This window comes from Crinia signifera, chromosome 5 (assembly GCF_055691185.1).
Source record: "Crinia signifera chromosome 5, ASM5569118v1, whole genome shotgun sequence".
NCBI classification, from domain to species: domain Eukaryota; kingdom Metazoa; phylum Chordata; class Amphibia; order Anura; family Myobatrachidae; genus Crinia; species Crinia signifera.
In genome coordinates, this window is record NC_139221.1 from 285095477 (window position 1) to 285122336 (window position 26860).

General features: G+C 43.9%; 1 protein-coding gene across 8 annotated transcripts in view; it reads right to left on the minus strand.

Moving 5' to 3' along the window:
* HDAC9 (histone deacetylase 9) overlaps nt 1–26860 on the minus strand; it is a 468252-nt gene that overhangs the window by 85235 nt on the left and 356157 nt on the right. For 4 of the 8 annotated variants that reach the window (XM_083189144.1, XM_083189143.1, XM_083189142.1 and 1 more), the window contains 2 exons: nt 22240–22296; nt 6261–6499 (listed from right to left, as the gene is read on the minus strand). In XM_083189144.1, coding sequence (XP_083045270.1) covers nt 6261–6499; nt 22240–22296 — 296 coding nt within the window. The remainder of the gene's footprint in view (nt 1–6260; nt 6500–22239; nt 22297–26860) is intronic. The other 4 variants (XM_083189147.1, XM_083189145.1, XM_083189148.1 and 1 more) reach the window with 1 other exon arrangement.

Sequence of the window (26860 nt, forward strand, 5' to 3'; positions counted from 1 at the left end):
TAGCTAGTTACAAATTGTGCAGCAGGCTTGGGAGCCTGACAATATTGTGATTGTGGTGTGTCTATTTGTCTGCTTAGCCTGTTAAACCTCCCCAGTTTGTGCCTGCCTGAAAATAACAGGGCAATTTGGAATTGTTGGAGGTTGTATGAGTAGCAGTCAGCCTTAAAGAGCCACTGTAGTATAACATATTATTTGCTGTTTTGTGATAAGTGGCCAGTAAAGCAGGTGTAATGCTGTGTACACACGGGGGCGATAGGGGCTGAAATCGCTGGGAATATGGTCGCTGGCGACCATATTGCCAGTGATTGGGAGTTTGCCCCGACGATAAATCGCCGGGTGCGCGCTCCCGTTTTCAGCCCCTTTCTAATCGCTGGTCGCAGGAGCGTGCTCCTGCGACCAGCTAATTACCTCTGCGGCACCCCCAGCAGAGGTTCCTTTTCATCAGCGACCATCTCTGGTCGCTGATGCAAAGGAGACACTGGGCAATATATTGCTCAGCAATATATTGCTGAGCAATATATCTCCCCCCGTGTGTACGGGGCTTAAGCTAAATCTGTTTTGTGAGTCTGGCCCATTATATTAAGCCACCTAAGTTTGCTCTTAGGAAACATAGGCTACTATGGAGCCATTAATAAACTGAACTGTCTGCAGGGCAACAAACCCAGATACAGGGACAACAAGCTCAGGTGCAGTTACTGCAGCAAGCTCAGGTGCAGTTACTGCAGCAAGCTCATATTAAGGCCAGCAGCACCTGGCTGACCAACAGCAATCCCAGATACTGGGGCAGCAAGCAAAAACTTAAGCTGCCCATACACGGTCCGTTTAACGGATTCGTTTGGGACTTTAATAGCACACATCAGATCGCATGGCTTGTGCATTCAGTGTGCATGCAATGCGATCCAATGCGATGTGTAGCTAGTACAAAAAGTATGTGCAGCACATACTTTTTGTACCGTACTATGTGATGCGCGGGAACGTGCATCGCATAGTACAGAACGGAGCCAGTCCACAACGGACCGTGTATGGGCAGCTTAAGATGCTGCATGAGGATTTAAAAGAGCTGAGAAAAGGTGGGCTACCGAAGCTTACTCCTGCTGATGACATAGAGGCATTTATCTGCACATTTGAGCGCACAGCTAAGCGTTTAGGCAGCGAAACAAATTGCCAGAACTATTCCTCTCTAGTGACTGGCTTTGTGCCTCCTGACAGTTTATCTGCACATGTGTTCTAGTTTCTGTGTGTGCATTATCACCGGCTGTCTTGATATCCACTCCAGTGTATGCACCAGACACATCAAGCTCTACCATCAGGTCCAGGCTGTGCATCATACACATCAAGTTCCGCCATCAGATCCAAGCTATGAGCCATACACCGCAAGCTCCACCATCAGTTCCAAGCTATGCCTCATACACCGCAAGTTCCACAATCAGTTCCAAGCTGTGTCTCATACACCACCAGCTCCACAATCAGGTCTAAGCTGTACACCATATAGCACAAGTTCCACCATCAGTTCCAGGCTGTGTGCTAGACACCGCCAGCTACACCGACAACTCTGCCTATGTGAATCTAATAGCCAGTCCCAAGAATGGGGAGATGCACGTTCCTGTGCCAAAGGAACCGATAAAGACTACTTGTGCAAGCTCAAACTAACTAAGCTAAAACAGTTAAGAACATTACATTACAATATACTCAGGGTTGCTTACCCTCCCGGAATGGCCGGGAGGCTCCCGAAAATTGGGTCGCTCTCCCGGATACCGGCGCCCCCTTGCATCTCCCCCTTGGCAGCGTTAATTTCCATCCATAATTTTGCATCATTTAGCCCCACCCTCTCCTCGAAGACCCGTAACTTGCGGGATTTGCAGTAATGGGGGGTGGAGCTTTAAGAAATCTACATCAGGTCTCACCCCCAAAAGTGCTGCTGACAGCCTTTAGAAGTAGGCAACATTGATTATGCTTGGCTAATTAAGCATTTTCAGTGTAATTGTGTGTACACACGGTGAGATTCCTTTGCTATTCGACTTAAGATTCGACTGCTATACAATCTTTGCTAACTGTGTACTTTTTACATACTATTCACGCTATCTACATTCGATTTGCACTATATAGTCATTGCTGTCCTGTCTATCTGGGTTTCGATTTGTGCTGTCATGGGAGCGTGCATCGGGATCGTAAGGTAAAAAACCTGTGCGATCTGCATGCGATTTTGACTATATAGTCAAAATTGTATGCTGGATTGTACCGTGTGTACACAGCATTAGGTTGTCTTATTCCTCAGCAATTACAACTAACAATATATCGGACAGGAAGGAGGAGAACGCAGCCACGATGGAGGCACTTTTTATGCAGGCTCTTGCAGAACAGCCAGCCAGACTCCCCACGGAATGCCTTTTACAAAACTAATAAAAAATTAAATTTCTCTTCTTAAAGGGGCTGGACATTTGTATCACTGAATAGGAAAAACTGAAGCAGCGAGCCAATCAGGATGTCACATTACTAAATGTCACATGATGTTTACACTAACTATCTTGTGTCCTTGAGTCTCCAAAACACTGCCATATGCTGGCAAAGATTGAAACTACATATCTTTCGCACACATGCACAAACATAGAAGCTAGCAGACTAGCTCTCGAAGCTTTTGCTTCGAGCGGGCTTACTAGTGTATTAACATTTATGTATAAACATCAGATCATGTGCTGCCATCTATGGCCAGCAATAAAGACAGACTCAGTTGCACTGGGTAAACAATAGAGAACCGGTATATTTGGCGATGGTTTAAGAGATTTTACCTTCACCCTGGATAATGCAAGATTGCCGGTACACAATAGCCGTAATGAACGACAGAAAGACATTTTGTTTCATCCTTCATTACACTGCAAGGAGCTGCAAAGAAAAGGCCAGATCTGTCTGCACTGTAGTCACATCAGAAGATGCGATGATCGTGTATGCACACAGGACAATGTGGATGATTTGTAGTAATGGTTTGTCTTAAAACAATTAATTGTCCAATATATTCTCCACTATGTACCCAGCTTTACTCCATGCAGACAACATTCAATGTTACAGGCCATCTAGGATGATCAATCACCTTTAGTTACAAGGCCATTAACAATATTGAAACCTAAATCTTGATAAGCAACCCCCAGACGTGACCTCCTTCTCTCTTCACCTCTGACAACCTCCTGTCCCTGGGTGCCGGATGACCTCTCGACAATTGGGATTCCGACGTCAGCAGACCGATGTCAGAATCCTGACAGTTGGGAGCCCAACTTACAGGGGCTATTCTCCCTCGTGGGGGGTCCACGACTCCCACAGAAGGAGAATAGAACCTGTGGCAAGCACCGCAAGGGGCATCTTTGCACTTGCGCTACTGTCAGAGTACTGGCAGTCGGGTTGCTGAAATTGGTCTAATGAATGCCGGAATCCTGACCGTTGGATCCCCATACCACACCTTTCTCCTTTGCATCTCTGGGGCTCATCCATCTCACTGCTATTCTCTGAACCGCTCACATAACATCCATCCTTTATATACACCTAAGGGTTTATTTACTAAGATGGGACTTCTAGAAAGTGCAATGTTGCTATGGGCAACCAATCAGATGCTATCTATTATCTTGTTAAAGGTGCTAAATAAATAAAAAGTAGATTCTGATTGGTTGCCCATAGCAACATCCTATCTTCAGTAAAACTCCCATGTTAGTAAATAACCCCCTACTGTAAGTTTGCAAATTGCCTTGCTACGCACACTGACATCTGCATTGTATCCCACCTGCTTCCTACACCCTGTTCCTCTCATCTTTGCTGTTATTATTGTGCTATAATCATTACTATACTTAGTATATATTGCGCATCCCCTCCAATATCTGAAGATCAAAAACCGGTACAAATCCGTAAAGGGGCATGACCGCAGGTAAATGGGGCATGGCCACGTCCTCTTTCCTATACTTACAATGGACAGTTCGAGATCCAAAAAAAGGTGCAGGCCATAAAAAAACAGAACTGTACCTGCCAAAAAGGTACAGTTGGAGGGTATGTATTGCGTACTCTAGGCATACATAAAAAACATGCAGCCATCCAGCTGCTGTGGAACTACACATTCCAGCATGCCCTGAATCAGTTTTGCTCTGAGGGCAGGCTGAATCTGTGGCAGAGCATGCTGGGATGTGTAGTTCCAAAGCAGCTAGTTAAATAACCCTGCTTTTAAATCCCTGCTGGGATGCAGGAACAAACACATAGCAATAAAAATAGTCAGTTTTAGCACATAATTGTCAATGTCTACGATATTTGTGCTTAAACAGGGATATCCTGAAATGTAATCTATTTGTAGTCCTTTAAAGCTAAAATGAAACACCCCTCTCCTAACGGTCTAATCATGGCCTACATCCTAGTCATACACTTCCACGGAGCTGCTGGGTAAATAGTGCTTCGCAGCAAGAGCTTTCTCTCAGACAGACCACACAGGTCCTGGAAGGCAGCAGCGTTTGCACAGACGCTGTGTGTTTCTCCTTCCACTTCAATTTGCATTGGCTCCCAGCTGACATTAGCAGGCTCCATAACAACCGGTTTTTGGAGGCTTAGGACTATTCCCTGACCACTCAGAGCCATTACTTAACAACATAAATATTGGCTGGCAATGAGACTTTAATTATTTTGATTTATATTTGAGTCCTTTAGCTCAGTTTTCTTTCACTTCTCTGTGATGTCACATGACTGCTTTCGGTTTCAGCTGATAAATGCAGATGGACATAAGGCGGATGAGGGGTCAGCATATAAAAGCGGACTGTAAAATGTGACCCACAGCATAGTACTCCCTGGCATTGCCAATACATAACTGATTATTCATATGAACACACATGTTTAAGTTTGTTATTGCGCAGATGGGGTCAGAAAATATCATTTCTATATCTATGACTAAGGGGTCGCATTGGAGAAATGACTCCGTGACTTTGCTTTTTCAGCATTGGGTAACACCAGTTGGGTTTTACTTGCTGGTGGCGACTTGCAAACATCGTATCCTTGGGCTGTTGGTGAGGGAAAGAAATCCCTTTCTTTTTTTTACAAAAGGAAATCCAGATTGGTGATTTAACCCTTTGAGCGCCAAGTGAATTTGTCAAAATAGGTGTGAAAAATGCCAAGCAAAACATTTTATTGATCATATAATGACCTGTAATGTTACCTTATATAGGGAATATAATCGTTTTTTCACACAACAATTTTTATGTGAATTTATATTCACAACAAATGTGAGAGACACTGGCATTTCTAGTGTGTATTTTGCACATCTCTCAGATATGTTGGCACTCAAAGAGTTAAGTTGCCGCTGAAATCTGTATAGCCGCAGTATGAGCAGATTACACGTTTTTGCAACATCTATATAAGTAAATGTTTTTGCATAGCTACTGTCACACTGTCATATATTTATCCCTATACCTGAGTCCTTCTGCTTTTACCTTTACTTTTACAGAGACAATTGGGGAAATTTTCTAAGATCGAATGGGTACGAATGCATTAGCATTACTGCCTCACAGCGCTGAGGTCATGGGTTCAATTCCTACCATGGCTCTAAATGTGCGGCGTTTGTATATTCTCCATGTACTTGTGTGGGTTTACTCAGGGCACTCCGGTTTCCTCCCACAAACCAAACATATACTGATTGGCTAATTGGCTCCCAACAAATTAACCCTAGAATGTCTGTGTGTGCGCGTACATGTGGTAGGGAATATAGATTGTAAGCTCCACTGGGGCAGGGACTGATGTGAATGTTCAAATATTCTCTGTAAAGCGCTGCGGAATATGTGTGCGCTATATATGTTAATAAATAAATAATGAATACCTACTGTACATACAAACCCATGCATCTACCTCCCACCAGAGTAAATTCCACCCAACACCCCAGACTAGAAATCAAGATAAACAGACCACTAACAGAGGTTATAGCATCAGGCACTACATAGTTCATCATGGTCACTACATATGAAGATTTGGGGACAGATGTAATTGTGTCCGAGTTCGGCAGGAAAAACCATGCCTTGTCCTTTTAAATAAAGTCTGAGTTCAACCGGCATCCTGCACAGTGGCGGACATGGGATGCTATTACATCTGTCCCCAAATCTTTATTTGCAGTGACCGTGCCCAAACGCCACTATGTGATGCCTGCAGGACGAAGCACTGTCCCATGACTAAGTGGAATGTTGGGGCTATGACCTTGTGTGGATAAGGTTGGTAATATACAGGTATGAATTAGTTTGCTCTTTAATAGATACCTTGAGATGTTCCTGCAGCTGGGCTTGGTGCTGCCTTGTGAGGTTCTCATGCTGTTTCTGAAACTCTGCAATGAGCAGCTGTTTTTGAATTTGCTGTTGCTGCTGGATTAATAGGAGCTCCTGCTGCAGCTGCTTCTCTCGCAGGACGGGATCTAACATAGGCATAACTGTCCTTAGATCTGTCCTTAAGTCTAGTGGTGTGATGGGATCCAAACCCACAGGAACCTCAGACTTCACATCTGTCATAGGAAACAAGCAGCAGACAAAGTATTATTATTATTATTATTATTATTATTATTATTAATTTTTCATGTTTTTTTGTGTCTATGTCACAACATGCAATAGGTTGACATGGTCAAAAGGCTGACATGAGTTTTTTACATAATTTTGGTGTCAATGCTGACACCTGTTGACATGGACCCCCAATTAGTGTGACACGTTTCAAAAATACACATCTTACACACGGTGCGATGTGCTCTGCTCGGTACTAGACCGCATCGAGATCTCCCACTTAGCAGCTGAGCAGAGCGGCGGTGATTTCATGCTGTGCGCACTGTGTCTACTATGCACTGACCATGAGCCCCACAGCTGAGAAAACAGGGGAGTGGCCTTGCAGGAGTAGCAGGGAGGCTGCACCCCCCACAATTTATGCACACGCCTTCAGCCCCGTTACCACCAATAGCAATGTAGGAAAGTATGGTGACAGCTATAAGAGATATAAAACTGCCTAAATAAGATACTGTCACATGTTGCTCTTACATATCAACGCATCACATGGTTATACATTTTGCCTGAATAAATTATCATTGCATACAGTGAAATTCCTTTGTTTGAGATGGTGCTTTTCTACAGGCTCTCTCAACATACACACACACACCAAAAGAAAAACATGGCAGAAAACTGTTAAAAGCGAGATTGAGATATTGTGAGACACAAAAAGAAAAATTTAAACTTCAGTTAAAAAATGGAAGACAAATAGCCTGACATTTTATTTCACTCTCTGCTGAAGTTACTGCACCTAAACTGTTTGGTTTGGTTTTCCAGACTAATCATTAAATAGTGAAAAATCACTCTAAAACTCACAAAAACTACTCTTGATTATAAATAATAGCCATGGATTGGAAGCTAAAAGCAGGCAACAGCCCAGCCCTCAGTTCAATTTATTCAATCCACATTCCATTTGTCTAGACTAAATATAGCAACGTTTACACAAGAAATCAATAGTTCTTGCTGAGAGCAGAGCAAAAGCATGAATATTTCATCAAACGTGGGGAGTGAGCGAAGGATGGCAATCAGCGAGCTGACAGCTCTGTGAAGGCTGGCGGTGGCCCTCTGGATGAGTCACACCAGGCTGGACAATGGCTCACCCCCTAAGCTGCAGTCGCATTCAATGCTTCGTTCTATTTTTAAAAGTAATTGTGATGCAAGTGACAAAGCCTTATCATTTTGAAGTGAGAAATAGATTTTTCTTACATCTACTATGACAGGATAATATGCTCAGCAAGGAGCAATAATAACAGCTCGATGCTGCTTGCTGCTCGCATGTCTCCTTTGTATTTGCACACTGCGTCACTTCGCCAAATCACAAACAAAGGGGTACCGCTTATCATACACCACTTAATTACAATAATTAACATGGCAAACTTTGAATTAGCCAGCAGAGAACCATCTGTCTGTGCGTGTGAGTAGCCAGACTTTCAACCTTTGTCCGTGTTCTTCCTTTCAAAGCGAAAAAATCCTGCGCAGATACGGGACTAGTTTTAGACAAACGTTTGTTGTCATTAATTATATATTTTGTTATATAATTGCTGCACATATATGACATATACAGTATGTGCGCACATATCACATGCCTTGCACTTTATTATGTAATTGCTGCACACAAAGGGCACATTGCCATGGCTTTCAATAAGAAATAGTACTGAATACCAATCAGGTTTTCCAGAGTATGTGTATGTTACTAATATGAGTGTGGCTCTCTCTAAAGTTATTTGAAAATGATGGGACTTTCTATCAAATGTGCGTCACTATATCACAGGGATGGGACAATGTGATGTACAGATGGAGCCGCTCTCATTAGAGTGGCTCCTGGTGATTCTATAACCATTCGCCGTCCCCTGCCAGCCGTCAAGAGTCCAACAGAATGGGGCGCGCAAGCACGTGACGCTCATGCGTTCTCCCAGAAGCCCTGCAGCCCTCCGCCCTGCCCCTGCCTACCCACTCTGCCCCTGCCTACCCCCGTCCCCTGCCCATCTCCCTGAAGCAGAGATGGGCAGGGAAGCCTTCTGTCCCCGCTCCCTGCTGCCTTACTGACGTGTCGGGATTGTCCCGACAGGCAGAATCCTGGCTATTTTTGCTCCACTCGACAGGTGGAATTCAATGTTCCGCCTGTTGAGTGTCGAAAAGTGGGCATGTCGGCTAAAATGCCTGGGAATTAGACAATCTGATGCCGTTTCCGACAAAACAGATCCAACTTGTTTCAAAGTCAGATCTGTTTTGGCGGAATCTGCCTTCAATGCTATCGGAAATGGCAGCATTGAATAGGCGGCCGCTATTTCCCCTGTCGGAAATAGTGGGCAAGATTGAATACCCCCATAATGTCATGCATTTGATTTACATTAGATATCTTTTTATCTTAGCAACATTATTTTATAAAGTAAATAATTAAAAGTTAAGTTTTATTTTGACATAAACTACATATTGTACAAAAGTGTGCCTCTAATTGAATAGCCCTAGCTACAGGTAGGTGTTAAAGTCTAAAACTAAAACTACCACCACACCTGGAGTCTAATTCCACCCTACGCTATTGAAAACACATGTTTGCATGATTATCTAAAGTCAAGTTCAGAAAATATTAGTAAGAGCAAAATTAGCAGCAGCTGGGGTCATGTAATGTTAAATGTATTGAGTTCAAATTAATTACTTTATTACCAGTTATTTACTGTATATAGCGCACACATATTCCGCAGCGCTTTACAGAGATTGTTTGAACATTCACATCAGTCCCTGCCCAGTGGAGCTTACAATCAATATTCCCTACCACATACAGTATACACACACACATTGATTCTAGGGTTAATTTTGTTGGGAGCCAAGTAAATATTTTGGATTGTGGGGAAAACTGGAGTACCCAGAGGAAACTCATGCAAGCCCCGGGACAATATACAAAATTGAACCAATAACCTCAGCGCTGTGAGGCAGTAATGCTAACCATTACACCATCCGTACTTCCGGGGTAAATTTATACATTCCTCCGCTGCTTTAACTTTTCAGCAATCAACTGGAAATACCCTTTATTACATATCGACTGGAAATAACACTGTAAAATATAACTTTGCCATGCATACAAATAAATATTAATAATAATAAAAAAGTTTAAATATATGGCAGCATCCACATCACTATAGTATTATCATAAGTGGGAGGGATGCAGACACATTCAGAAACAGCTGCCAATCATTGTCCATTCAAATTTTGCACCAGACGTTAAGAACCTGCAAGTGATCTGTCCCCATTCCATCACCTTTAGGGCAAGGGGTCTTAAAATTGTGAGACCCAACATTGTTGCAACACTATCAAACTGGGCACTGCAGGCTGCTCCAGCCAACAGTTCTCTCTAAATCTAAATCATTTGTTCATATTGTATACAGTAATCAAAAGTATTTTATACCTAGGAAACAGATTGCAAAGATCAATTATATTTATGCAGGCTATAAAACTGATTCTTTCAGTTCTTTTTAAAGCCCTAGGACTTATTTAATTATAGGTTAATGTAGGCAACATTCGGAGCCTGTCCAACTCTAATTCTGGTCTTGGACTGCCCTTCCAAAACTATTTTATTAATACCAATGTAATGTAATATTAATGCACAGTTATTAGCGTTGGCATATAAACTGAAAGACTATAAGATTTCTTAACAATTGCATGTTTGACACTCAGGACTGAATGTGGAAAAGTATTCTTCATGTCAGCAGCCAGAGATTTAATAGTGCTCAGTTTTCAGTATGAAAGTATTACGTTTCAGAAGTAGTACATTTGTAAAGTTATGTGTTTTCAAGATGACAGATGATACATTAAATATCTGAATTCAAAAGAAGACCACTTTTTCCTTTGCTCGTATTACCATAACATCAATATTGGGCAACTGATAAAAGAATACGTATATTTAATAAATAGTAAGACTTAAAAATTGGATGTATAGCCTAATAAAGAGAAATACAGTTATAAAAATAATGAAGAAATGGCTGCATGAAGATAAGTATAAAATGTATAGGTGTCCCCTCCGTTCCTGCATTGTCCTTCTCCTTTTGGACCCAAAAGTGTAATCCGTTCCAGTTTGTGTTGGCTGTAAATGTCCCTTCAAATACTTCTTCCAGCTGGTAATTAGAGAGGTGGTATTCCTCCACAGTGGTAGAATTGGACAGGAAGAGGTGGGCTTTTTGTAGCAAATTAGAGAGGTGGCATCCCTACACAGTGCCAATGGAGAGGGCCTGGAAATTAATCCTGGGTACCTTGTTTGGAAGGTGTTTGGGACTAATGGAAAAACTAGAAATGTGAGAAGGCATGCTGGAAAGATGTAATTTGAAGGAGGCGAGGTGAAGCAGTGTTTCCTGTGTTTAAGAACCCGACGCGTTTCGCTGCTCCTGCAGCTTTTTCAAGGTGGAACGGAAGTGAAACCTATACATTTCATACTTATCTTCATGCACCCATTTCCTTATTACTGTATTTATATTATTTCTCTTTATTAGGCTATACAGACAACTTTTAAGTGTTACTATTTAATAAATATACATATTCTTTTATCAATTGCACAACGTGAATCTACCTTATTTAGCGCAACTACCACTTGTATGTATTTTTTCTATACACCTAGCGATGTAGATGTCACATTAGTATTTTAGACACAGAAATGTTAAAATTAAAAAAAAAAAATCATAATGGTATTGTTGTACGTGATCACTATGGGGGCAAGGTCATGCCTTGCCATCTGTGACATAATGCCTTTAAAAACAGGATGAAAAGAGGGGATTGGCTAAAACGCTGCAATTCTGTGTTTTTGCCTATGCCTGATTTGTCAATACTACAAACTAGAAGGGATGCTGACAGGAAACCTAATCTCAAAGTTCGATGGAGTCTCACAAAATTGTGAGCCCAAAATGTTCTTGGAGAGTAGGCATGTGTGGAATAAATATGTATTTAGTGAATTACAGTTTATCTGTTAATATTACGGAAGTTTATAATATTGAATATCTTCAACGTACATTTAGGGGGGTTATTTAAACTGGGGTCACGGCTGTCGAGCTGGCCCGACAGCTGTGACCCTGTCCCGTTCTCGAACCGAGAACAAGCAGGCGGGAGGAGAAGGGGGTGTGGCCACGAGCTGCGACCGGGAAGAGTCGAGCTGCGACCGGGAAGAGGCGAGCTGCGGCCGGGAGCTCGTCACTTCCCGGTTGTTCTCGGCAGAACGAGCCCGACTGCTTGTGAAGCTGTCGGTGAAGACAGCATTGACTAGGGCCCCACAGCCATCTCCACCATCGGGAGATGGCTGCGGGTGATTGAATACCCCCTTACAGTATATTCCATTGATTTTCCATGTACAGTATATACGTCATTCCAGTTAATTATTTATATATTTCTGTAGAAAACACATGATGGTGTTCATCTATAAAATAAAAGCCTGTGTTTTTCTTACTTAATATGTGTGACGGAGGAGGCAGACTTTATTATAATTATTCTGATCAGCTCCATTTACTGCTTACATGTGCTAGGGATTGTGCCTCAGGCTGGTTCTCCATGACACGGTAATGGAATAAACGGTTGATAGTCAAACGGTCAATAGCAAATGTATTCATTTATTACCAGTTATTTATATAGTGCACACATATTCCACCTCAATTTACAGAGTATACTTGAACATTCACATCAGTCCCTGCCCCAGTGGAGCTTACAATCTATATTCCCACCACATGTACATGCGCACACAGACATTCTAGGGTTAATTTTTGTTGGAAGCCTATTAATCTACCAGTAGATTTTTAGATTGTGGGAGGAAACCGGAGTACCCAGAGGAAACCCACACAAGTAAAGGGAGAATATGCAAACTCCGCACAGTTAGGGCCATGGTGGGAATCAAACTCATGATCTCAATGCTGTGAGGCAATAATGCTAACCATTATACCATCCGTACTGCCCAAATGGTTGACACTAGGCCAGCGGTGGCCAAACCAGTCCTCAAGATCTACCAATGGTCCATGTTTTCCAGGCTCCCTGTGGATCTGTAGAATGTTTCGGTTAGGAAGGAATATAACACGCTTGAAAATATGACAGTTAGTAATGATTGCACCTGTGCACCAGATAAGTGGTCTGGAAAACGTGATCTTTTAGTAGATCTCAAGAACCGGTTTGGACACCCCTGCACTAGGCCGTCATAGACAAAAGCTTGCTACTAGCAAAAGGTTAGCACACGAAAAGAGCAACATGAGGTTTTCATGTTTTTTGGTGTCAATCTGTACATTTCATCAAATGGGCCTCAAAATAGTGTACCACCACCCAAAGTTAGATTTTTTGGGGGGTGTTGAAACGGGTGCCGAAGGACTCACCGGCAGTTGGGATTCCGACGTCAGAATCCTGACTGCCAAAAGCCTGACACACAAGCAGTGGCTATACTCCCTTGTGGAGATCCATGACCCCCATAGAGGGAGAATGAGGGGCTTCGTTGCACTCCCCCAGCTGTCTGAGTCCCTGCAGTCGTGATTCCGACATCGGACTAATGACTGTCGGAATCCCGAGTGTCGGGGTGTTATACCACACCCGTTCAAACTGAAATCTAAATTGCCGTGTAAAATAAAGCTGCCAGTATTTACCCTGTACAGAAAGAAAATAACTCACCCAAACCTAACTCTCTCTGCACATGTAACATCTGCCCCACCTGCAGTGCAGCATGGTTTTGCACATTTGAGAAAGATTTTGCTATTGCGATAAGGTCCGAATCAGGCCCTTAAAGAACTCCTGCACAGCCCTTCTCAGAGTTAACACAGACCATTAATTGGTAAAGGTAGAACATTAATTAAAGCAGAACCATAAAGTACAGCATAAAGGTTTTGCCTTATTGGGTATCTTCGCTGTCAGTCTTTGCCGACAGGAACGGTCCACCACTATTTCAAAAATGTTAGCATTTGAGAGACTCACCAAACTGTAACTATTCTGATGGCTGGCAGAAAGGACAGGGGGTCAGACACACGCACTCACACACTAAAAAGTGTAGCTTCCCTGTCGCTTTGAAATAACTAATGCATGATTGCCAGTTGATTAGTTTAAACAATGTAGCAGAATAGTTTTAATTCTTTCCATGTGGTTTCTGCCCGTGAGAGAAATGCACTATGCCACCGCACATTATGTAATGCACTCTTCCTGCTAAATTACTGTGGCTCAAATTCTCCACCAACAAAGACCATCAGGGATTAAAACCACCTTCTAAAGCGCACAAAAGGTAGAAAACCCACACTATGGCAGCAGCTAAGTATAATGATTAATGCTTTCATATACCTGTAATTTTTAGCACAGCGTGTTCTTAATGGTTTGGCTGCAAATTCAAGAGATTTCCTAACTATTTTCCTTTCTATTTTATTTTTCTTTACAAGTTTTTTTTTCTTCAGCCTTAAGCATTTACTAATGGCCTGAGAAGCGGTTCCCTGTTTCTTGCCTAAAGTAATAGACAATATTTAAGGCTTGATTCTGATTTGGGAGTAAAGCACACAAAAAAACCCCACCAATCGGATCCACTGATTGGTGGCAAGCCATGATTGTTGATTCATTGGGGAATCAGGGAAATGGAACATGAAAAAATTCACGATTTGCCAATCCCGCCGTACCTTTGTCTGGGGAACCCGCAAATATAAGTCAGTATCCACTTTATAGTTGCAAGGGGGGGGGGGATGGGGAGTATTCCCCGTGGCGGTGGCACAAGGGCTCAGTAAGCTGCGAGCTTCACAAGTCAATTAGAATGACCCCCTTAGTGCTGATGTATGAGCGCCATTACTGTGCACCTTGGCAAAAACGTTGTCGTTCTGTAGGTGGGGCGGATGAAACATGCAGATATATTTAGATTTAAGCCTGGTATGGCAAAAATGAACTCTAAATTGCCGTTGAAAAAAATAAAGCGAATGTGTGGGCTACATGCAAAAGCAGCCAGTATTTACTCTGCACAGAACAAATATAAATGTATTTCTCCTCTTGCATTGCAACATGATTTGTTTCAGAAACAATATTTTTAACTGGTACTTATGTAGTATCTGGGCTGCCGATTTTTGGATTGTATGCCTTAAGTTAAGGCATACAATCAGATGCGATGCGATGCGATATCGCATCGCATCGCATCGCATACAACCAAATCGCATGCGATCCGATGCGATGCGATCCGATGCGATGGGCCCGATTTTTCACCTATTGCACCTAATTTTTAATTTAGGCTTTGGCACAGGTGGCAAAAATTGGGAGAAAGGGTATTTTAGGAGGTTAGGGAGGAGTAAAATCTGAGGGTGTTTGAGAGGAGAAAGTGCTGGTTTGAGAGAGGTGATTTTGGAGGAGATTTGGATACAGATATGGCTACAGCTTCCATGTCAGCAGCTGCGTCGTCGCCAAGGCTCTTTACATTGCCGCAGACTGAAGAAGCTGCTGTTCTTTTCCTGCAGCAACATGGCCTTCTGCCCACCACAGCCACCTGTGACAACGGGCATCCCATGCGCCTGAACATGGCTGACCAAAAGTGGCGGTGTTATATAAAGGCTTGCGGCAAGAAAAAAAGTGTCCGTGCTGCGCTGTTTAGTCCTGGGTGCCGGCTCCCTTTTGTGACAATTGTCCGTTTCATATATTTGTGGAGCCAGGAGTTGACATCAGTGACCTTGTGCCAAAAGGAACTGAATCTGTCAATCAAGACAGTGGTCGCATATAATGCGTTTATGCGTGAGGCCTGTGAGCAGGATATTCTTGCTCAGCCGCAGCGCAAGATTGGAGGCCCAGGAAAAGTGGTCGAGGTGGATGAGACTCTTTTTGTCCGTCGTAAGTCCAATGTGGGCCGACTACTTCCCCAGCAATGGGTGTTCGGCGGTGTCTGCAGAGAGACTGGGCAATGCTTCATGCTGCCAGTTGCCCAGAGAGATGCTGCAACCCTGATGGCTGCTATTGAAGCTAACATCGAACCTGGATCCACTGTCATGTCGGATTGCTGGCGAGCATACCGAACCAGTGATTTGGAGGCGGCTGGCTACACTCATGCCAGGGTGAACCACCGCTTCAACTTTGTGGATCCAGAAAGTGGGGCACACACCCAGAACATAGAACGTTTATGGGGTTGTGTCAAGTGGAGGAACAAGTGCCATCGCGGAACAGCTCGCAGCAATCTGACCAGCTACATGACCGAATTTGTATGGCGCAAGTCTCTAGCAGGCGATGATGTATTTGGCCGTATCCTCCATGCCTTAACATTGCTTAATAAGTCACAGTAATTTGTTTGTTTGCTTTATTTTCTGTCACAAATATATAATTAATCTTTAACTACAGTTGTCATTAATGTGTCAGATGCAAGTGAGATTGAGTGAGATATGTCTTTTTCATACCCCTACTATCCAAGTGGGCATGGAGTTGGATATAAACCTGTGGCGAGCGTAGCGAGCCACCGAGCCCGAAGCGTGGCGAGCGCAGCGAGCCCCGCGAGGGGACGCAGATTTCTTAAACAGTATTCTGCGTCCCCTCGCGGGGCTCGCTGCGCTCGCCACGCTTCGGGCTCGGTGGCTCGCTACGCTCGCCACAGGTTTATATCCAACTCCATGCCCACTTGGATAGTAGGGGTATGAAAAGGACCCCTTTTTCCCATTAAATTCCATGTTAAAATAGACTTGGTCCATTTTAACATGTAATTCAATGGGAAAAAGGGGTCCTTTTCATACCCCTACTATCCAAGTGGGCATGGAGTTGGATATAAACCTGTGGCGAGCGTAGCGAGCCACCGAGCCCGAAGCGTGGCGAGCGCAGCGAGCCCCGCGAGGGGACGCAGAATACTGTTTAAGAAATCTGCGTCCCCTCGCGGGGCTCGCTGCGCTCGCCACGCTTCGGGCTCGGTGGCTCGCTACGCTCGCCACAGGTTTATATCCAACTCCATGCCCACTTGGATAGTAGGGGTATGAAAAGGACCCCTTTTTCCCATTGAATTACATGTTAAAATAGACTTGGTCCATTTTAACATTGAATCCTATGGAAAAATCGGGTCCATCACATCGCATCGCATCGCATCGCATGCGATTTGGTTGTATGCGATGCGATGCGATGTCATGCGATGGACCCGATTTCAAAATCGGCAGCCCAGATACTACATAAGTACCTTTTAACTTTACATCCAAATCAGAATCATGCCCTTAAAGCATTTGCAGCTATAGTAATCATTGCAGAATACATAGAATTACTGATTTACTGACGTCTACTTGTTTCTGTTCCCCATACATAAATAAGCTGATTAGATAAGGAGATTGAGACGCGTCGCCTTCACTGATTTTGTTACAAATGACATCACAGGAAAACATTTTGCAGTAGATGATTACAAACATGTAAACAGACTGCTGGGTACATTGGCAACATTTGCATAATGTTCTCGCACCCGCAGATTTCATTTTCTAAAAACTTTGATGAAAAACAGGTCAGAATTTGTGCTAAAATTACTTTAGTTGTCATTTAGCGCAACACCCTGCAATTTACCTACACATAACAATTAGGGGGACATTCATTCTTATGTATCTGAGGGCCAGCGAATCATTGGGCGGAGGGCCAGCGAATCATTGGGCGGACATTCGTTCTTATGTATCTGAGGGCCAGCGAATCATTTGGCGTCATGTGATGCCAGCCGCCTGACCTGAGCAGGCATCGACCTACTTGTGTTCCCAGGGAAACACCCAGCATTTTTATGGCGTCGCCCATAAATGCTTGGCGTTTCCCTGCTCCGGCCTCCTGCCCATCTGCCCCCCACCCCCACCCCCATCCCATCTGGAGCAAACGGCCGGTGAGTGTGAAACTCGTTAAAGCTATTTGCACTGAAATGCACAACCGCAAACCCCCCCACCATCAGACATGGCGCCAAAGTCGGACCCCAATGAACGTGTCTGGATCGGCCCCAAACTGTAGGAAATCTTCATTTCACTATTGTGCAGCATGTACCGGGACCTGGATATTGGTTCCCACTAGCGGACTATAAAGCAGATTTCTTTTAACCCCTTGATCTCGCCACATTTTACCATTCACTCATACAGTGTCAGTCTGTTCTGTAATGACCAGAGTCAGGGTCGAATTAAGGGCATAATAGGCCTGGATCTGCAAATGTCCAAGGGCCTATTATGAAAAGGGGAGGAGCCTTGCAAGTCCACCAAACCCTGTCCGGCGAATGCTCAGCCACCCGCCCCCCATGCAGCGTGTGCCCCCACGCACAGGCTGTGAATGGATGTTTAACATAAACATCCATTCGCAAGCTGCAGGGAAAAACCACATCTTTAGATGGTCGCCGACCATCGAAAGATGTGGAAGGTGCACACATATAAGTGACTTTCAAGTCACTTACATATGCGTGCACGCTGGGACAGAATAGGTCGGACATCTCGACAACTGGTGATGTCAGCTGCCCACCCCCCTGCACCATGGCCTCATTACCATGGCAACACTCATGAAACGCTGTTCATTCCCATACGGTTATAGGGCAGCCCGCTGCCCCCGCCCCTCTCCACCCGTGTGGACCCATGCGTGCACCCGGCGAACAGAATGTGCATGCAAAAAATGCGCATGCACACTAAAGAAACATCAGTCCCTGTGCGATTGGATACTAGCTGCGTGCGGACCAGAATAAGGACCATAGTTCAGTTGTACAGAAACCTTAGCATACATCAAATGTAAATGTTCGGCAGGATTTCCAATAATTGTATTTGATTTATAGCAGAGTGATCTCATATCCAGATCTTTACTGTGTATTTATGTTTTACAAGCCTACTTGGTGATGCTCTCTCCCGAACGTAAGAACAATATGAACATTTCTCCGGTTCGGACACACGTTGCGCTGGATGTTTTTTGTACGACCATTGCTATCCAAATATAATGAAAGGCTATTCTATAGGGATTATGTATTTTCGTTTCAGCAGTTGAAGCGATTCTAGTCTTTTCCAATACTGGAAGGATTCCTGGAATGTTTTTTTTTTTTTTTTTTCTATAAAATTTACCGCAGGCATATAAACAGAGTCAAGAGCCAAAGCTGTAGAGGAATCAGGTTTTAGTGCTATAGTAAAACAGTCAAGAAAATTGAGTGTAGCGTACAGATTTTGCCCTGGTATTCAGCACTACAGTGAGGGATTAGGGGATGAAAGGCTGTGAACAAGTGACTGCTCATTGCAGGTTAAGAAGAGGCAGAACGACTAGAACAAGCTGGTGTTAGTATCCATCCAAATTAGGATGTGTATGTGTACAGATCCTCATGATTTGTTGGGATACGGGCAGTTGGTCGACCTAAAGATGGTCGACAGTCATTAGGTCAACACCACTAGGTCGACATACTGCAAGGTCGACATGGGAAAAGGTCGACAGGTCATAAGGTCGACACAAGCATTAGGCTGACATGTTCTAGGTCGACAGTCAAAAGGGCGACATGGGGTTTTTCACTGTTTTTCGACCCGACATGTGCCGACAGGTGGTATTTCATGCCTAGGGCGTGGAGGGAGAATAAAATAGTGTGCCCGAAGCATGGCGAGCGCACGCGGTGCACTTAATCCTGTGTCCATGTCAACTGTGTCGACATTCGGGTCAAAAAGTTAAAAAACCCTAGACCATGTCGACCTAATGCTTGTGTCGCAGTTTTTGAGAAAGAGAAGGCTGTCATTAGTGTGGCGCACTGGTAAAGAGAGGTGGTTTTAGTAAAAATTAACTTTTAATTATTACATCTTAAAATGGCGATATATAAAACACATAACATACATGGGTAAAGTTTTGACAAGGTAAAGATAAAAAAGGAATGAATCCTTGCTTAGTGTGTTTCGATATCCCTTAATGAAAGTTATGGACAGTGGTTGTATCAGTGCCACACTCGATGGGTGCACTGATCACTGCCTTCAATAATATCACAAGTATCCCCACTGTTCGGGCCCCCTCACATTTATTTTATGATGATTTGGTGTGTCTTGTTCAAAATCGCCTGGTGTGTATCCACACGTAATTTCGTATGCAACAAATTGGTTGGATATGGAGTATTATACTTCCTCAATTAAATTGCATTATAACCATACCTCCCAACTTTTCACCTGAACAAATAGGGACACTCGCGCGGCGAAGCCGCGCGAGCGCCCGAAAAGGGGGCGGGGTGTATGCAAATGAGGGCGCGGATTATGCTAATTAGCCGCGACCTCATTCTCATACGAGAATAGACGCTGTGCGCATGCGCACAGCGTCTATTCTACTAGATTGGGGGGTCTCCCAACTGCCACCCCCCCGCAGCAGGACAATGCCTGCCGCGGGTGGGACAGCGGGACAGGACCCGAAAATCGGGACTGTCCCTCTAAAATCGTGACAGTTGGGAGGTATGTTATAACAGAAAGATATGCCACTGTAGGTGTATGAAAGAGGCCACAGTGAGGTTGGTGAGGCGGATTCGGGTATTTTGCCTATAGCATATGCCGCTCATACACTACCAAACTCAGGCTTTAATAAATACAGTTGGTTGGTTGGCTGTGGATATGGTGTAAGACACTGTTTATGATGCGTTTAGTTCACCAATCATCATTGTATTGTAGAAACAAGTGTGGGGATAATATTATCTCTCAGAGAAGTTCTCAAGGAGAGAAGCCTGTGGTGTCCTGACTTCTCAGTCCTGTACAGTTCAGGCATTGTCAGTGCTCCACCACCACCCGCTGAAATGATTACCGCCAGTCACTGCCTCCGGGAGTTCGGCCATCCCAGCAGCACCACTGTTGCCAAGCTAGGCCCCACAATGCAGCAGCTCCCTCAGGCCGGGGGAGGGGGGGGGGCATTGGGCGCTCTAATGTCTGCGGCACTTGGTCCACACATACTTGTATATAAAATGCGCCGATGGATCTGTGTGAGGGTCGGCATTCGGCACAGGCAGGTAGGCAGGCTGCGCTGCTTCCTGGTTTCTCCGATGGCCCCCTCGTCTGCCCACAGCCCTGCCCTCTGTAGTTGCCTCCTGCACTGTCTAGACAGGTCCTCAGTGCAGGAGGCCGGCGGCCATGTTCCCTGAGCCACAGCCATGTTCCCTAAGCCGTGGCCAGCGCCGCCGAATGGCTGAGAGTCCAGCCGCTGCCAGCAGGACTCAAATTCGGCCCACCTGGTCATCGGCCCTTCTGGCATTTGCCAGAAGTGCCAGATGGCCAGTACAGCCGTGGTGAAAATACTTGTATTCAGGATCTATATCTGTCGTTCATTTGTTGTGATGTCTCTGTGTGGGTTAGATGTGTAAGGAGCTGCAGCACTGATATGAGGAGCACTTTACAGCACCACATGTTGCTAGCACCTTAATTGTGGGCTGCCTCTGGGCTCCATCACATCTGAGTAGTGAGCTAAGGAGTTTCATGTTGAATGTGTATGTACTATTCGTCTGTAGTATTAAACAGAAATAAATCATATGCATACACCAAACAGTCTGATAGTGTGGTTTATTGAAATAGTACGTACAGCTGGTTGACAAGGTCAAAGGGTCGCCAGGGTTAAAAGTTCAATGTGAGTTTATTTTTACTATTTTTGGAGTCAATGTCAACACCTGTCGATATGAACCCGAAAACGTTCACCCTCGCATGACTTGTTTTGCTTATCATGCTTCAGGCATACTATTATATTCACATGGATGTGAAGTAGGAAAAAGTCTAAAGAATTTAAAAAATTGTGGGAAAACCCTGTTGATCTTTTGACCCTGTTGACCCTGACAAATGTTTGTCCCTGTTGACCTATTGCATGTCGACCTTATGCAATATTTTAACTATCTAGAGCAGGCATGTTCAAACTATGGCCCTCCAGATGTTGTGAAACTACAGTTCCCATCATGCCTTGCCACAGTTTGCTATTAGGAATGCTAAAACTATGGCAAGGCATGCTGGGATGTGTAGTTTCACAACAGCTGGAGGGCCACAGTTTGGACATGCCTGATCTAGACACTGTGGGCAAGATATAATAGGGTGTTATTTTTTAGGTGTCTAAAAAAAAAATCTCAAATCATATTTGGCCAAAAATTGCAAATTTAATAGGGTGCTTCTCTTTAGATAAAGTCGGAATTTGCATGCGATTTAGTGTGATTTTTAGTAACGAAAATGTGCGATTTTTTAGACATGGAAGTGTGTGGTATTTAGGAGGGTAAAAAAAGCATGGGGTCCTGTTCACTGAGCATAACCAGCCCCGGGCTCATTGAACCGCTCCCGGTTTTAGAAATTCAGGAGCCACAAGGGGGTTCCCCGTAATTTCTAAAATCAGCACCAGGCTCAAGGGCGAGTCCTGGTTCCCACAATATGGGGGACAAAATTAGTAGGGCCCCCCCCCCCCCCGTATTTAGAGAACTGGCACCTACACCAAATAGCCAGCAGGGTAATGCTTTGGCCGGGGGAAACTATATTAGTTTATTAGTGTGGCTGGTCAGCCCGGGCACAGACCCTGGGGGAGTGGAGACCCCCCAGTAAAGGGGTACCCCCAGCAGAATTAACCCTGCCTGGGTGGACACCGGGCTGATTGTTTAAGTGTAAAATTAGATCAAAACTATTGTGTAATGTTGTGGAACTACAAGTCCCAGCAAGCCTGCACCGCATGCAGGGTCTTGGAGAACGACAAGTCCCAGCATGCGGGACATTAAAGGGCTCACTGGTACTTGTAGTTCTACAACATTACAAATAGTTAAATAAAAACACACACACCAGAAAAGTAAATCCTTATTCCTCTTTACAATCACACATACTATACTCACCTATAGAGGTCCACCGCAGGTCTGTCCCCTTGTCCAGTAGAATCCAATTGTGAGTACCTGTTAAAGGAAATAAGGTCAAAAGCTCGACATGAGTTTTTCACGATTTTTTTTTTGTCCCGAATGTCGACATAGTCAACTAGAACTATTTTTTAAATAGTGATATGTTTAATATTAATAAGAATTCAAGAAATGACTCAATATTAATTCAATGTGATTCCTGAGCTGTTGCCTTTGATCCCCTTTCAGCCACGTCCTCTGTACACCTGGCTATAACATTTATAACTGAACAAGGCTTGAACCTAAAAATATCACATTTCACTCAAGGTTCACGGATTTTAGTCTCCGGTGAATAGACATAACGAGTAAACTAAAGTAGACATTTTAATGTTAGGTAGAGACAGAAACAGGAAAATAGTAAGAATATAATTAAACGGAATAAAATCATAGCTTGTAAGGAATACATTTAAGATGATGACTAATTTAAAATGCCTCCAATTACAAATCTGAAATATTCATGATTTATTTATAGACAGTGTAGTGAATTGATGGAGATGCACATCTGACATTCTCTAATATGTCAAAAAGTGTTCTGCATGGCCTGGACAGATTGTTTATATACTGTAAGTATTATGTAGCAGTTCCAACATCCTGGAGCTGGGGATACTTATTTATTATTTGTTAATAGTTTCTTATATAGCGCACACATATTCCGCAGCGCTTTACAGAGTATAGTTGAACATTCACATCAGTCCCTGCCCCAGTGGCGCTTACAATCTATATTCCCTACAACATGTACACGTACACACAGACATTCTAGGGTTAATTTGTTAGGAGCCATTTAGCCTACCAATATATTATTGGATTGCGGGAGAAACCCGGAGTACCCGGAGGAAACCCACGCAAGCACAGGGAGAATATACAAACTCCGCACAGTTCGGGCCATGGTGGGTATTGAACCCATGACCCCAGTGCTGTGAGGCAGTAATGCTAACCATTACACCATCCGTACTGCCCCACTTGCAGTCAAAATACCAATGCCGGAATCCTGACACTGGTCAGAAGACTGGCACCAGAATCCCAAAACATAACTTAAAATGCCGAGGCTGGAACCCCTACTTCCAGCATCCCAATCGTAAGTCTGTTGGGGCGGGTTAGGATTAGGCTTTGAGGTGTATAAAGGGAGGGGGGGTAGGTTTAGAAATGTGGGGGAGGGTTAGGGTAAGGCTGTAGGACAAAGGGTTAGGCTACAGGGAGATAGGGTTAGGCACTAAGGTGGGTGGTTTGGTCTACGCTGCAGGGGAGGCAACTAGGTTTAGGCACTTAAGGGGGCTGTTAGGGTTAAGTGGGGGGGTGGCGGTTAGGCATCAGTTATTCAGGGTTATGGGTAGTATACTTACTATACATAGTGGCTATTGTGAAAGTTACCAGTGGGGTTCCGCTGCCTTATGAGCACCGGCATCTTTAGCGCTAGTATCGCGTATCACACCCATTTATATGAATGCATATATGTGTGTGTGACTGTGATATTTTTGTATTCAGATGCTGTAGCCCATTTGCCATTTGGAAAATTGTGCATGTGCAGTATCGGTCCAGCTATTGTGATTGACAGCCCACAGCTGTTAGAGTGGGGTAGGAGTGTCAGCGGGTTCTGATATGTGAAAGTGCCAAGGCCAGGATGTCAGTCTTCTGCTGCAGATTTCATGACTTCAGCAACAGAGCTGTGACAGGTTGGTTCGATGGTGTCGCCGAGTGATGCAATGCTGTGTCCTCAGATTAAATATTATCGATGCGCAGGAGCGTGCATCATTAACAATATTCAGTGTACACCCTAGGCGACATAGTAAAAGATATCGCTGATAAGGGCCCCACCACTGTGGCAGCTGCACCATTCGCTATACTTACTGCTGGCGATATCTTTCAAGTGATATATCTGGAAATATGTCTGCACACGGGTGCTAGCAAAAGTCTGCGCTCCTTTGCTCATGCTCCATTATACTGAAAATAACACCAGAAAGATGGTACAGGTATGAGAGAGCCCAACGCATAGTAGCGGAGGGCAACAAGCTGCCCCCTCCAAAAGTGGCAAAAAAGGGTCTGAATAAATGAAATCAGCGATTTTGTATATTCCCTGTAGCAACGCTGAACCACGCAGCAATGGAACAAATTCTAAACTAGTTTCAATTAATCTATTTTTCATAAGTCAATTAAAACTAAAGAGAAACGCTGCCTTCATTTGTATGGAATTAGATTGGAAGATAATCTAAAATTTCCCATTTACACAGTGAAAATCTTTATTCCTATTGATGGCTTCAATATTTGAACTAATTAATTCTGTTGATCTGTCTCTCTTGCTTCTATTAATATTCTGGTAGGACAAAAGCAATAATTAGTTTTGGGCGTTGTGCCTAATGAGGGTGCATAACGAGAATAACAGTTGTATTTTTAAAATGTCTCGATCTGGTAAAACATGAATCATCTTGGTAATATAATTTTAGCAACTGGTGAACAATCCACTAAAGTTATAATTAGCTGTGTGTTATTAGGTGATTAATAAACATGATTAATGCGGAAACTTAAGTAGTGAGATCTAATAAACAGAACGTTAAATAATCTGGCGGAAATAACACTAGAATTACCAAACTTCTAAAATGTGTCAAAGTGCCTTATCCACCTTTTGTGTTCTTGCGGCCTGGCACTCTCCCTTTCAGATCTCCTACCCTGGTGACCATCCAAAAAAGTAATACGTGGGAAATAAAGGAGGAACTCAGAGAATTTACCAATACGTAATATGATGTGAAAAAAAAGGTCAGTTTTTTTTCACATTATATTACCTAAATCCTCTAGGCGACTCCTACTCACTGCATTACAGAGAACGCGTTGGGGGCATTGTGGGGAAGATCCGGCAATCAAAAGGAATGATACACTGCTTGCTGCGTGATGTCATCAGTCTGGGACTTGCTAACACTGGATGCAGCGGTTCAACACTCAGAGACAGCATTGAATGGGATATATACAGGCCGACCCCATCATTAGTATAACCTAGATCAGTGATTTTCAACCTTTTTACCTTGCGGCACACTAAATAAGACTTTAAAATTGCCAAGGCACACCATGAGATCCCCACAGGGCAAAACACATTGGCCACCACAGGAAAAAAACAAACCTATTGGCCCCCACATTAAAAACAATCACAATGATCCCCACAGGTAGCAAAAATAAAATAAATTGGCCCTTTACATGAAAATAAGAGACCAGTAAATAACAGTTGAACTGGTGGTGGCTGTAAATGGGTTTGGGCGTCTCTAGATCTGGGGGCACACTTCAGAACAGCTCAAGGCACACTAGTGTGCCACGGCACACTGGTTGAAAAACACTGACCTAGATAGTAGGCTGCTGTGATCATACAGAAAATCGTCCACAGATGTACCAGCCCCCAAAACGCATATTGTATGCAGGTTACCTGTCTCTATGTATGCATTCAATAAACAAGCCTTAACAATCTGCATCCCACTTTAAAGCATTCTGTAAAAGATCGTATGACTAGATGAGACAAAGCACACTGGGCTTGTACACACGCAGGTGTTGATAATATTGCCTTTAAAAAATGTATTAGTCAAAGCCTTGAACTTTGTATTCGCTTGCACAGAGCGTTTGAAGTACTCAAAGCCTCCCTGCCGCGTCCTGTACTATGCACGAAAGGAGTGCTACCATAGAACGCCATTGGACGATGCCGAGGGGCGCTGCTACAGAAGTCTACAGGTCACTTTGAAGTTGATGCAAAGTCAACAATCGATATAAAGTATATATGTACAGTATAGGTCCATTTTCCAATATTGTTTGTTGGACCGCCAACTTTAACGCATGTGGAACAGACTTCAGGAACATACTTACTGCACTTAATATTACGACTTGTCGTAAACAGTTTAACTCGTAGCATTGCCCTTTATTGTAAACGAGTTAAAAGCCCAGTTAAAATGACGGCTTCTGCAATGTACTTTCACGTTAAGCTGTGACAGTTTTTACGTTCACTTTGAGCTGTGACAGTTTTTAGCCCACAAACTCTCCACCCACCCCCAGTCCCTGGGCCAGATTCTCTAAGATTCAAAAGTGATACAATGGAGAGTGATAAACAGCCAGCCAATCAGCTTCTGTCTGACATTTTTCAAACACAGTCTGTGACATGGCAGGTAGGAGCTGATTGGCTGGCTGTTTATCCCTCTGCATTTTATCACTTTTGAAGCTTAGAGAATCTGGCCCATCTGCTCCTACGGTACTTATGAGTTATCCGGGCGCCCGATTTTTTGATTGTATGCCTTAAGTTAAGGCATACAATCAGATGCGATGTGATGCGATATCGCATCGCATGCGACCATCGGATGCGATGACCCGATTTTTCCATAGGAATCAATGTTAAAATTGACAGAGTCCATTTTAACATGGAATTCAATGGGAAAAAGGGGTCCTCTTCATACCCCTACTATCCAAGTGGGCATGGAGTTGGATATAAACCTGTGGCGAGCGTAGCGAGCCACCGAGCCCGAAGCGTGGCGAGCGAAGCGAGCCCCGTGAGGGGACGGTATTCTATGTCCCCTCGCGGGGCTCGCTACGCTCGCCACGCTTC